General features: G+C 39.3%; 1 protein-coding gene across 1 annotated transcript in view; it reads left to right on the top strand.

Annotated features, from left to right (window-relative positions):
• znrf2b (zinc and ring finger 2b) overlaps positions 1 to 14,956 on the top strand; it is a 36,811-nt gene that overhangs the window by 14,957 nt on the left and 6,898 nt on the right. Inside the window, exon 2 of the mRNA XM_064344098.1 lies at positions 6,552 to 6,647. Coding sequence (XP_064200168.1) covers positions 6,552 to 6,647 — 96 coding nt within the window. The remainder of the gene's footprint in view (positions 1 to 6,551; positions 6,648 to 14,956) is intronic.

The raw sequence follows: 14,956 nt of genomic DNA, 5'->3' as shown, positions 1-14,956 counted from the left end.
CAAGAGAGAGACCTCAATTTCATCCAGGCTATTTAAGAGGGTGACCTGAACACATCAGAAAAACCCCCGTGGGATCACCTGGCTGGGTGTGGTCTCATTGGCACGCCCCTGCTGGCAGAGATTTCTCTCTATTTGCAGCTGGCACAGCCCTGTGTACAGAAAACTTGTGAAATTAAAGGAGACCAAGAACTCCCTGAACTTAAAAGTAATTCTAGTTCTGTCACAAATCTGTCCACAGAAGCTCTCTGTCTAGGTGGTGATGGGTGGTCCCTTTGTAGAGTCCTGATCTCATAAGCTGTGTTTGGCAATACTTAACGTTATTCACTGGGTCTCTTCGTGAGGTGCATTGACGGAGGTGTAGGGAGGAAGGAGGACTGAACACTGAGTCCACTCCTGTCATCATCACTTTCACTTGTCAACTTGTCAAGAAGGGGCTTGTTATTACACCTCCGGCCTGAAAAAGCAGATTTTATTTATGCTTGTCGTCCTGCTTGTCCTGGAGGGGCAGTGGCAGGGGATATGAATTATACATGTGTCCACGGGCCCTTCCCCAGATTAGATTTTTCATCAATAGGATGAACCTTCAGATGTCACATTGATTTAACCCCCCTCCTCACCCCCTCCTCCAAGCCAATCTGTACACCAGCAATCCTGCACCAGAGGCCTTGCTATATATGGTCCCTACTGTGAGACGGGAAGGTCAAAAGTCATATAGTGAGTGCATGTACAGAACTTGTTTGTGCTGTGTAAACAGTTAATTGAGTAAAAAATAAAATATGACATTATATCACAAAATTACTGTTGTCTTTCTTTTCCTACACTTAGCGGGTGTCGGCATCAAGGCCAATTTGTGTTGCTTGGTATATACAGTAGATGTAGTAGCATGTAAAACTGGATATTTCCCCTGGAAGCAGGATATTCCCTGTACTTTCAATGCTGCCCTGTCCTCAGTCTTGCATCATTTGCCATTTAAATGAGAAGTAAAATCCATTTTCCTTATGTAAAAAAAAATATATATTTAGTCTAGAAATTTCAGACATAAACAGTGCCTGGCTTTGTTTTTATATGTAACTAGCATTTTAATTATTCACCATGAGCTTGCTTTACATTTTACCGTTGTACAAATGTTTTGAGTTGAAACGGGGTAATCATGCAATCATCTAGTGCGACTCACTGGATAGCTAGATTGGTACATTAATGGTGGGATTGGTTTTACTGTACAAAAGTACATGTACTCTACTTCCTTATGTGATACAAGCAAAGTCCAATCACAATTACTTTGTAAATCTATGCCTTGTGCCCTGTGCTCCACTGTAATTGGCAGTGTAGTGTGTTGTGTGTTCTAGATCATTTTCTGTCATTGAGTATTGAGATATACTTTTGGTATCGTCACTTTTATGGACCATTGTTTGGTACCATAAGAGTGTGAAGTTTTTAATAGATTCAATTAAGTATATTGTTTTTGCCAAAAAATCTATATTTTTCTAATTAATATATTTACTTTATTCAGTTCAAAATTGTGTATATGACATGAACAAAGAGAATAGTACTGCGTGCGACAAAAATGAAAGACCTGCCAAAGGTCACTGATAATTCTGTTGTAATGTTTGTTAATTGAGCAAATGAAATGTGAATATTTTGATATCGTTAATTCTCATTGTGACAAAGCAGGTCACTACTTTGTCAGGCTGAATAATTTAAAGCCATCTGAGAGAAAGAGTATCTTTAAAAGGGCATTTATTCAAAAGAATTACAAGAGACTTGCATGTTTTCCATAGAAGAGACCTCAACCCTACAAAATGGCCCCCTTCCTGCTCATCACACACCTGCTTTAAAGACATGTTAATTATAATCACCAGCAGGTGTGCAACTAGCCTTAATCAGTCACACGTTTAGACCAGCAGCAGTTTAAGGTAGACTGAAGTAATGTGTTAATTGCTGAATTAATCATTGTTCTCCCAAATCAGCTGAAACAACTGTTTACAAAAGAGTTATTAATTAATCCTCTTCAGATACAGTTGGGCTTCAAAATCCATTATCAATTATCAAAAGCATTATACAAATAGCTAAAAATGCAGTGAATTGGTTATGAAAATGAAAAGACCTCACATTAAGTGTTTTGAACATAATGAAACCTGGAAATCTGTAGCAATCATTATTTTATCTGTCTGATAATCCATGCATTGTCTCACTCAGTATAAAATAAATGTAACTTTTGAGCTTGATTATAACAGATATTTCTAGATAACATTAAAACATTTTAAACAAATTTCTAGTGAAGAGGCCTTCATCTTCACACTCATGCTGTTACGTTCATATATACATATTAAAAAAGCTTTGGGTTTAGCAGCATGCACATTAGATGCTGGCAAAATTGAGCAATGTGCCCTGCCCTTCCTCAGTTGCTATATATTCATATAAAGAAAAGTACATGCTGAGCAGTAACGGTGACTAGAGAGAAAGAGGTACAAGGCAAAAGCTGCAGAAAAGCTGAATTGGCAGGGGTGTGCAGCCATAGGTGCCGGGGGGTGCCATTTATGAATCATCTCCCAATTTTATTTAGTTACTTATTTATTAGTTTTACCCAAAAAGAATAAGAATTTGATTTTTTAAACAGATGCTCATAAAATATTCATCTGTGACTTAACTTGACAAAATAAATGTTTTTAAAATGTATGTGCTAGCCGCTTTGGGGGGCATGCACTGCCATGTCAGCAGAACCTGTCAGGGGTTACTCTCTCCTTTTTGCTAGTGTGGGCACTAGTAACTGAATGGATTATCCTGTGAATGTCCTTCACTGTTAGGCAGGTCTTGCCGACATGTAGAGAAAACGCAATCGAAGCAGCTATCGTCGCTGGCCTTATGTAGTCGGGTTTCATTACAAACATGAAGACGGCCTATTAGCCAGCCGGGCCAGGCTAAAATAATAAAGGTTGGCTTTACGTCATCTGTTGGCCAATTACTGATCATGTGTGAGGTGGAAACCAGGTTTTACCTCTTCTGTACCCGTCTATATGTATGTTCTATTTATATTCTGTATGCAGATGTTACAACCATGACACATGCAGATAGACTTGCTGTTATGTTGCTTTGCAATGTCTGTGACAAGCAATACAAAACCTATGCTAATTTGAAACCAGAAGATAAATGATCAAAATAGGTGTATTTAAAACATGATGAAACTACAACTCCAAATCAAATCCCGCTCAGTTAATTAAAACCATTGTTGTGAATTAATGTGCATGGTCACATTAATTGGTCTTGTGCATGGTCACATTTTTACCATGCATTTTAATTTAAAATTGAAACATTTATTAGTGTAATTAAAATGTCTTTTCTTTGCTCTGTGCCAATCAGTGCTTGCCCAAGAATTTGCCACTTGCCTTTTTGGTCTCAAAATGGACCCCCCAGGCTGGAGAATAGACCAACTGAGCAATTATGCAGTCCATATGGATCGCAGGCTGTCATTGGCTACACAGGCCATATAGACCCATGTTTTCTTCCCCTCTCTTGGCAAGTTGTATGGTCCTTAGGAGGTTTGGAAGGAATGAGAACACTATCCTTTCAAATAGCTTACCAAATGACTAAATTAATGATGTTCGATGATAGATGTCCTCATAGCGAAAAATATGCATTTTGTATACAATTATTATGATAATTGTAATTATCACTGTATTTCCCAGCTTAATCATTGGTGCATCAAACGAAAGCCCAGAAACTGATGCATTTTTTTTCATTTTTATACAGGAAAATGATTTTCATGTCTGATTCATGAGAAAGGGTTGGGGATGTTGCATTTCCACATTTAAGAGTCCAACAACAGTGACTACTGTTGTATTGTCTATTTCAGATCTTCACTATCAGATTGGTGGGACCTTACTTGTCAAGTGAGGTCAGAACAATCTGATGACAATAACAGGCCATTCAGTTCATCAAGTCAGTTTTGTCCACAATATAGACAGTATCCAGTACTCTATCAAGCCTGTTCTTGAACACCCACAGGGCCACTGCTTTGCAGTAATAATGCATTTGCGTGGAAGTAAGTTTTTATGGGACAGTACATGGGATTCTACACAGTTGGTTGTAATTAAATGCAGGGGATAATGTGTTAGGTATTAGGAGATGAACCGACTGACCTTTTGACCTTTAGCTTCAGAGAAGGAACTGAAAGATATGTGTATCTGCAGCACAGGCTTTGGCTATGTATTTTTAACATGCAAACATTTAACAATGCAGCCTTTTCTTGTCTGACTATATTGAGATGAGGTTAGCTGGCCACCTGAACCCCCATTCCCCCACCCACACACAAAAAACATGGATGCACTATAACAAAAAATGAATAAAAAAATAAATCATTCATTATACAAAGTGCAGTCAAACTTTTGTCTGTGTAGACTTTGAGCTTTGCCTGAGGTGGAGAAGCGCAAGTTATGTGTGTGTGTGCGTGTGTGCGCGTGTGTGTATAAAGCGGTGTCAAAAGCTGTCCTAGGCTTCACATACACTTATTCATTTTGCCCTTTGTTACCATGACCTAAATCACTCATGCATGTGATGGACTGAGTGCTGTGTTTCAACCCAGTCACTACTTCAGCTCTTATCTGGCACAGCTCAGTCTGGTCTCTGGTGTAGAGTCCAGCATGGAGGAAAAGAATGGAACTGGTCACCCTCAGTGTGGGTAATGCAGAGCTCTTTGTGATATCATGAGAGGGTTTATATTTATGTGAGTCAGTAACTTGAAAGGATCTTTACCTGCATAATTTGGACTTCACTTTGAGGAGCTGTATAGTATACAAGTGCTCTTGTGTCTCTGGTCCTGCCCCAGGAAGCTGTTGCAACACACCGTGTTTATTATTAACCATAACTTCTGCAGCTTTCAGTTCCCCTATAACTTCAGCCTATAAACAAATTAAATCAGGATCTTTTTGTAGGGCAAATATTTTATGTATTCTACAATTCTACAGCTTCAGATAAGTGGGAACTTGAATTTTTATGTCTGTATTTGTTCAGCATGAGCAATATTGGTGAATAACAGGGTTTCAAGTTTCTAATATATTTCACTGAGGTTTGAGGAACTTATAAAAAAAATTCACTGTCCAAGATGCCAGTGTGCAATTTTCATGCTTTGTGTAACTTCTTTATTAGCGCTGTCAAAATGAAGCGCATAAACCAAGGTCATTCATTAAACTAAATCAAGATCATAAAGATTCAGCGAGGCCTTTGTCTTTCTCTCCTGCTTGGCTCCTGACAAAATAATGGCCTATGCCAACACTTCTCCAGATGGCCTAGATTTTCTAAGGGATCTAAATTCCTTGGCTGCCATGCCCTTCCTGTATAGATAATTGTTGAAACAGGGAGAGGTTATACAAAAATCTCTGTTGTCTTTGTGTTATTCTATGCATGTGCTCTTTATTATATTGGCTTTGTACTTATTGTGTGACCATGTTTTAATATTTATATCTCCTTGCTTAATACGTCTAACCACTGTATATCGGATTATTATAAAACAATGGATATTAATAAAAACTACCTGTCGGCCTATAGCACTAATCTTAGCAATTGTCTTCATAGCAATTGATCAATTAACAGGTTTAATTGGCATACACGATTTATGAGAATAACTTTGCAAAGATGCCATAAAATAGATGCCGAATTTTAATTTTCATCTTGTACATTTTGATAAAGGTCGATATACAGTTTGCTCTGCCTACCAATGAATTCGGCAATTTAACTGATTGACTGTTGATGCAGCTGTGTTCGGTATTCAGAGTACCGGACATCAAAGAGGGTGTTAAGTTAAAACTGCTGGTTTTGGAAAATTAAACGTGTCAATTAATCCTCACCTTGCTGACAATATCATTCTTCAAGATTTGTACTGATTAGTATAAACTGTTGTAGACATGTTACCTACAAATCTACTTCAGTCCTGACACAGCCTAATGAGATTGCGTCCTGTAGAAATCCTCCTTGTATAACTGTCCTTCCCGGCTAGGTCTAGCTCCTCCAACATCCCAGTTGAGTATTACTTTCTTTTTTTTTCCCCCTCGAACACAATTCCACAAATAAAGCGAAACTAAAATCCTAATAGCGCGTTCTCGTGTGAGCTCCCGGCCCGAACTGTGGAGAGCAGCACACCTTTAAGCACCCGGGCTGATTAGCTAATGCAACCCAGGTGCGTGTGCTCTCTCCACCAGCCGGCACAACTGAGACCAATCCTCTTCTCCGGTGGACTGAATGCTACAACAGTGTTTACATGCATTTACCCTCCACTATGGCCCTGTTCTTACCTTACCAGCGTAGATATATGGAACTCATTAGGTAACTGAATCAAGATAACTGGTGGAAACAAAAACCTACATTAACACTGGCTTCCATGGATGGAATCTCCCACCTCTGGCATATACACTGGCCTGTCAACACCACCCACTTTCCCCCCAGCCACATCTGTGAAATGTTTTGACTTTTTAATAAGTTGCCATTTATGAAATACAGGGATGAAAAATCTGACGGGTGATCTGGTTTTGCTCACAAGTGCTTCTGTTCTCTCGCTGTAGGTTTCAAGTGCCCTGTTTGTTCCAAGTTTGTGTCCTCAGATGAAATGGACCTGCACCTGGTCATGTGCTTAACCAAACCACGGGTGACCTACAATGGTAAGATCACCCTCTATTATTTATCAAGACCTTGGCCAGTCCCTTTCACATCTTGCAGCTGCAATGGCGGGTTTCTATGAGATGTATTAAAGTTGAATTTATGTCAAACAGATGTCAAACACTGCTCAATAGACTCATTTGTAATTTGCATTTACCTTGACTTGCTGAGTCTTGCGCACCGATAGAAGTCAGAGTGGCTTTGCTGAATTACTGCATGGTTGCATGTCTTCCCAAGCCATTCAACAGATACAGTTTGGACGCAACTATTGCCTCCCTTTTGATCAAGGGGTGGCAATGGAACTAAGCTATCAGAAGAATGTCAGATCACATTTGCATGAGGTGATTTCATGTAGAAACATGTTAAATTGGTAGAATCCTTCCAAGTGGTTGAGCGTTGTACAGCTTTCACCAAAGCTGCCAGAATTGAAGCTTGTGTCGTAAGTGTTGTTGTTAAGGGGTCTCTGAGCCGGTGTTGGTGACCCCACTAATCCCACTGGCCTCTGGTCCCTGTCACACCCTGCAGTGCCTGTGGCATTTCACTGCTCGGTAAGAGTATATGTGTGTGTCTGCCTGCTGCTGGCACATCCATGTGGAATGCCGCTGTGTGCACGAGTGACAGATGAGAGGCCTAATTTGGGTGCGCTCCTTCTGGCCCTGCCAGCACTCACTGGGGCTTCCCAGGGGAAAGTGAATGGCAGGGTAATCCTACCTGTCTGACATGTTGACACCGCCATCAGGGAACACTGTCTGCTGAGCAACTCTCTCAACCTGGGGGAATTTGTTGACTGTCATGTCAATCCCAAAGAGGTGTTTTTCAGGGCTTCGTAAGAAGGGCAGAGACATGGTGCTTCTGTAAAATACTTGAATCCCTCCCCAGTGGTTTACTAACAGTAACTAGGCATAGTTGTGTGTGAGAGATCACTCTCACACATAATAATAATAATAATAATAGTGCTACTACTACTACTACTACTACTACTAATAATAATAATAATAATAATAATAATACGATGAATTATGATTATTATGATTATTATTGTGATTATTATTATGATTATTATTATTATTATTATTATATTTTTAAGCAGATTTATTCAATTAATTCATTAATTCTGATTAATTAAATGAGACTTCTCATTGCTTAAGAAAATCTGTGTCAAATGTCGGATGGCACTAATGTGTTCACAATATGCCACAGAAAAGCTTAAGAAATCCATCATCATCACTGAAAGGACCCTTTTAGTGTGAAAGGAGTTCTGAGAGACTGCCCAGTTTTAGTACTGGGGCCACAGTTTCCCTTTTTCCCTCCTGCTACTGGAGGAAGTGATGACGCCATCAAGTGTTTCAAAAGAAGAGCGCAGCAAGACTCAAAGAGACTGGGCCGTGGAGCAAGCGATGGCTGCAGCACCTAACCTGCCTCTGTCTCTGCATCTCCACCTCTCCAAACCAAAAGTTTCTAGGCCCAATCTCTCTCTGTGTCAGTCAGCAATCAAGATGATGGCTGCTTTATTTGTCCGAAATCAGCATGTTTTGATTTAGGCCGAACGTATGTATCCATAGTACGCACAGGCTGCTTTTTTGGCGTGGCCGAGGAGGGCCGCTCAGCTTTATATCCTCTCTGTGCCTGTCCAGCATGTAAAGGCACTGGCACCATGACAGCCAAATGCTTTTATGTCCAGGCTGCTCCAGTCTTGCAGATCACTTAAAAACAGAAACCCAGACAGGACTGAATCAATACCCATTGGCTGCAAATTTCTCTTTCAGTTCCAGTTTAATTAACTCTAGCGCTCGATTTGCTGTGCAGAGACAAAGACCAGGATTCCTAGTGCAGATTTTTTATTTATTTACAGCTGTGTTACTATTCATGGGGGTGACATAGCTCAGGAGGTAAGAGCGGTTCTCTGGCAGTCAGAGGGCTGCCGGTTCGATCCCCCCCCGGGCGTGTCGAAGTGTCCCTGAGCAAGACACCTAACCCCTAATTGCTCTCAATAAGCTGATTGGTACCTTGCATGACAGGCTTTCACCGTTGGTGTGTGTGTGTGTGTGTGTGTGTGTGTGTGTGTGAATGGGTGAGTGAGAGATATCAATTGTAAAGCGCTTTGGATAAAAGCGCTATATAAATGCAGTCCATTCATGGTGGCACGTTTATCACAGTGCAGTCATAATTGCTGCCTGCCATGCTGTTAAATACAAAGCAATGTCTTGCTTTAAAAATAATATGTGGAAAATGAAAGAGAAATGGATTTGAATTGATCCCCAGTGCACCTGTAAATGAATGTGGGAAATAATTTACCCATGTTGCCCAATCAGATGCTGTTTGTATTGGAACCAGGATCCCGTGTGTGTTGTAACAATCTGACCCAGAGAGATACTGATAGCTTTAAAGGGCCTGGTTACAGTGCAGAACTAGAACCTGTGGCCCATGTACTTTGGAATATGGAAGATTAAATGCTGTCTGGCTCTTGTTCTAATCAAGATCATATTTCTGATTGGTAATACTGACCCCAGCCCAGATATTATAGGGCCGTGTTTTGCCATACCACATAATCATGTTCTCAGACTGAACTCACCCAGAATTTTACATTAACTGATGTGAACTGGATACAGACATGGGAGTAGCAAACAATACTTTTATCACTAAAAATGCTTCCCTTAACCAAGCAGAAGCAAGCTAGAATCTTTGCAACAAAAGCCATTAACAATCATTTAATAGCAGTATCTATACGTTCCCAGTCCTTACAGTTTTATGTGACAGGTGATATAATTAATAATCAACCATCACAGTAAGAGATGTAAGGAAGATGAGCATATAGTATGGCATACAGGCATCTTTGGCAGATGTGGAATATCCCGGTTCAGAAAGTAAAAGTCCTCCCAAGTATTTTGCTCCAATCACCTGGATGTGCTCATTTGCACAGTTTTCAGCCAGGAGGTAGAACTATTAGTCAAATCAGTTGGCTGGGTCCATGGGTAGAAGAAACACATAATAGAACTTACTTTCTGACCCCTGGACTTTTCACTTTTCACCTGATCATTGGGCATTTTATTTCTAAGTGTTGTTTAGGCTTAATAGATTTCATTTTCATGGATTTAAGGAGGACTATGAATACACATATTTTAAATGATTGGGTCTGATTCTGAATATCGAAAAGATTAATGTCTTTTCCATTTTAGAGTGGCAGGTTGTGTGTGGCTGTCAGAGGTGGTGATGGCTTTTCAACAACCCCTCCTTTCTCACTTTCTCACTGGCTTGTGTATGTCTTCAGCAGTTCTGTATCTATGGTGCATTGCTGCTGCTCGATTGTCAAACCTGTTATTGTAGACGCTACAATGCTGTTATTAGGAGCTTGGTTGAAATCCCCCCCCTCCCCCCCAACCTCCAGCAACCCATCCAACCCAGACTGACCTGGAATAAGATGTACAGCACCATGGTAACGAAAGTTGATTATGAAGAGGGCCTCCAAATAGCTTGGGCATTTTCTGCGGTGACAGGTCACCTGAGGTGACGTCTGATGAAATTGCTTTTTGGGAAAGCTGAGAGTGAGTCAGAATATAAAGGCATTCCTTCTTCCCCATGTCCTTCCGAGGTACAGTCACTATGGTTACTGGGCCACCTGCTGCATTAACCAAACCTTTCATCCATGAGTTTTGTGGGATAATAATCATGCCTTTGTCCCTCTGCTCTTGTATCCAAATCGGCCCCACAATGATACTGCACCTCTCTGACCCAATCCCCTTTCACTGCAGCCACCATCTGCACTGAGCCTAGTGACTTTCATAAGGGTGGCAATGTATCCCAAACTATACGCAGAACATTTCATTATAGTAAGAGTATGGTAGGTGTGACATTTTTCAGCACAGGAATATTGTGATGTTTATAATACTAAATTTTACAGAATGGCAGTCATGATGGTGGATGTTTCTCAGTTTCTGAGATGATAATAGTGGTTGTTATACTCAAAAGACCCCCCTGAAAGGTTAAGGTATTTAATCACTGAGCACCATGTGCCACTCATGGCCATCTTGATTGTAAATATCCACTCACATGCACTTCCAAGACCAGAGACAGGCCAAGAATATAGCTTCTCATTGAGCACTGCTTGCCAGTACTAAATGTGTAAAATATGAAAATATACGATATATTATTGACATATTTCTGTGATTTTATGTTTGACAATGTTTTCATTTGTGTATGTATACATTTCTTTGCGCCCATACATAAATGTCTGTGTGTAATGTGTGCGCATTTATGTGCATGTATTCATCTGCACGTGTGTTTTTACCTATGTGCACTGAGTTCCTCGCCTGCTTGCTTGCCCTGTATGGCAAGCCATTTTAGCTTTAATTCATTTCTAGAGGATATCACAAATACAATTCTAACTAGTTAGAATGCAAATTCTTGATATCAGAAATTTAATTGTAACTAGTTGTAAGTCTAGCATTTTCCCCATTCATTTCAATGGGACCTTTCATTTTTGATATCAAGAATTGAATTTTAACTAGTTAAAATAGGAATCTTGATATCAAGAATTGTATTTTAACTAGTTCACATTGGACATTCTAATTAAAACTAGTTAAAATTCTACTATTGATATCAAAAATTTCAATTTTAACTAGCTAAAATGGAATTCCTGATATCAAGAATTCCAATTTTAACTAGTTAAAATTATATTGTTGATATCAATAATTGATTTTCTGATATCAGAAATTGGCATTTTAACTAGGTCAAATTCCAACTCCCATTGAAATGAATGAGAAAAACGTTTTAAATCTGACTAGTTAAAATAGAATTTCCGATATCAAGAATTGGCATTTTAACTAGTTAAAATTTAATTTCCGATATCAATAATATGCATTTTAACTAGTTAAAATCGAATTTCTGATATCAGAAATACACATTATAACTAGTTGCAATTGAATTTGTGCTATCAACAATTTGCATTCTAACTAGTTAGAATTTGAATTTTCGATATCCTGTAGAAATGAATTAAAGCAAAAACGGCTTGCCATAGCCCTGCTCACCGTCCTCCACTCCTGTCATCTCAGCAAGGTCTCACACAGGATGTGATAAATCCTTGCTATAACCACTATGACCACTGGGGGCACTACATTCAGGCCAGGTATTCCCGGGGCTTCTCTATTAGGCTCCATTCCTGCTGCTGCTGTCACTGTTTGCTACTCTTTCCTCACTCTTGAGTCAACAGGGCCTGGTGCCTTATGGGTAAGCACCTTCTGTGTGGATGAACTGCAGTTCAAAGGCAGTTTCACAACAGTTACAAGAAGCAAACTCTCCTTATTGTAATGTAGCAGGTTGTGAAACGCTAATGCGTATGCAATGCTGACAGACATTTTTTTCACACAAAATTTTTCACTTATTTCCATGTAGAAAGAGAACACCGGATCATCTAGTTTAGACCATTAATAGGCCCATTTCTTGGTGGCAGATTATGTGTAATTTGTGTGCTTTGCATGTTTTTTTTGTTTTTGTTTGTTTTTTTCCTGAGTAGCCACATAGGTCTTTTATCTGAGACTGAAATCTGTGCTTTTCAGCCCAACAGATTACAGACCGCTTCTGAAGCGGGCAGTGAATGGTTGTCAGGGAAATCTCCAGGCTGGTAAAAAAAAAAAAAACTGTTTCCACAGTTCCCCTTCTTTTTGCTGGACATTTTTAATGGTGTTGAATTGGGAGCTGTAGATTAACAGAACCTACCACTGCAGGCAAGAAGAGCGTGTCAGTCCACAGGGCCAGAACACTTCCACAGAGCAGGCTGTTATTTCCCCTGTGATCTGCCATACCTGATAACTATGCAGGGGGAATTCTGGCAAAATCTGCTGAGGTTTTCACCGCCACGCTTTGCTGCTCACTCTTATTATCTTGCTCACACATTCCTTTAGCTCTCTCCTCCCCCCTCCTCTCACTCACATCTTGCTTTCTCTCATTTTATTCTCTCTCCTCTCAGTTCAATTCAGTTTATTGGTAATTAATTGGAATGACATTACACAGTGTTGGCTAATTATTTATTTATGGTAATAAATGACAACAGAAAACAACAGATGTTAAAAGGGTCTATTAGCCTGCAGTTTATTTGGGAAATGAAAAGAAGGTGGGTTTTTATTTCTGCTCCAGCACAATTTAATTTTCATTGTTACACAACTACAATTTCACATGAACACATTGAATTAGCAGACTGAATGTGACTGTGCTAACAGAAACCACCTGACAGTACTCTGGCCACTGCTTCAGATGGCTGTCAAAGTGGCCATCTCTGTAGTGACTGTGTGATACACCATACTCACTCATTGTTATGGTTTGTGTCTTTCATTCATGTGGCACATTGAGATTCTGGTCCCAAACAGAAACAATAATTTACATAGTAATCATAGTCGTAATAGGTAATGTTGCTGATTAATATACACAAGCCTGGATGTTTCTTTCCACCAATTTTGTGACTGTGTTCTTCACGTAATAAAATAACAGATTTTTTTTCTCCATGTCACCCCTAGATCCTGAACATGGGTGCAATTGATCATTTTGGCTGAGGACCTTGTTTGATGGTCTTGTCAATGCACGTGGTGTGAAATCCCCAGCAGACCTCTGTCCATTTAAAAGACATTAATCCTGTTCCATTCCATTTTATTTTGTGCAATATATCCAGTCTTTGGTTGGCAGGATGAGACTAAGTATTCCTGTAAAACCTAGGAGTCTGAAGAAGTTGGACTCCTTGTGTTTGGATAAGTGTTTTAATCTTGGTCTGACAGATTGATTAGTGTTCACAAGCCAGAGGGTTGGGATAATCAGCTTTTCCCACTCAACCTGCATTCCATTAGAATCCAAGGGAGATTTTTTACTCCCCAGTGAAGCAGGTATTTGTGACAGTTATGGTCAGCTTTGTGGTGTGGTGATTTAGGAAATATGATGGAATGTTTTATACATGAATGGTCTGGTGCTTGATTTAGCCTACGTCTGAGAGCAGGATACAAATTGGTGATCTATCAGTACCATGTCAAGAAGCAGTGTAAGTCCACTTAAATAGAAATATGAATAATACTTCATATAGCAGTGTAGAGAGAGAGACAAGGTTTCTGCTCTCATCCCTATTCCAAGCAGAAGAGATCATAACAGAGCAAGGCAGAGAGACGGAAAGAGCAGGGCAGAGGGGTCACAGGGAGATAACGCATGAGACAGATAGATAAAGAAGAATGATATTCAAACAATGCATTTCTCCTTTCTATGCCTATGCTAGATATCTGTGTTGAGGTAATGAGGTTGTAAACACCATAACCCAACATTCATGAATAAAACTACATTTTGAAAAGCTCTTCTGTAAATGATCAGCTATTGTGCTGTTCATCACAAATTAACTCTGATTGAATCCACTGAGAAAGGACTGTTTAAAGACCTCGCATCACTATGACATGCTGCTGCATGTTAACACTTGGCCTGTGTGGAAGGCATGGTGTTAACAATGGTATTGGTATTTCATTGGCAGAGCATTGCAGGATGCGTTCTCAGTCAACCTACCCTGTATAAATAGAGGTTAATAAATAAATTATATTGAACATATTTAACCAACTATTCATTGGTACTATAATATTGTCTGTCATCCAATAATCTGGGCAACTGACAAGCCATTCTGGCATGACAGCAGTTAAGTGTGGACAAATAGGAGAACAAGCTTGCAAATGCGAGGAGTAAAAATGGATTTGCATTTCATAGTCGTACATACATTATACATATGACTAACAATGGCATGAGGTTACATGAAAGCTCAAAATAAATAAATATTGCTGTGATTTTGCTGGAAATCACATTTTTCTTAAATACGTGGGAATTTGGTGGTCAGATTGGCATTGGTTTTTAATTTCATGACCATTGAAAAATGAACGTTTCTTAGATGTGATTTAACATTGATGTTGTGCCACATGAAGGCTGAAAATTTAAGTTTGTTTGACATTGTGATTTATGGTCATCAATGGTTACATTTTTTGACATGAAGGGTGAAAATGAAAGTTTTTAATCATAGAAATGAAAATGTTATGGCAATGTCGAGGATTCAACATTTTGACTGCCAATGCTTTTGCAAGACTCACATTTTGTAAAATGATAGCAAGAAAATGTTTTTCACACTGTGCAATCTAGTTCTTCACACTGTACAACTTGATATTGTCTATCACGTTACAGATTGTATGTCCTGAATTATGGATGTTTCTGGTTGTCTTCAGCGATAATTTATTTTTATTGTCTATTTATTATGTTGACAATTATTTAAGTACAAATGAAAAACAACTTAAACTGCTTAAATTAGGAC

The sequence above is a fragment of the Anguilla rostrata genome, chromosome 1 (genome assembly GCF_018555375.3).
Source record: "Anguilla rostrata isolate EN2019 chromosome 1, ASM1855537v3, whole genome shotgun sequence".
NCBI classification, from domain to species: domain Eukaryota; kingdom Metazoa; phylum Chordata; class Actinopteri; order Anguilliformes; family Anguillidae; genus Anguilla; species Anguilla rostrata.
This window is presented reverse-complemented; position numbering and strand designations above follow the sequence as displayed.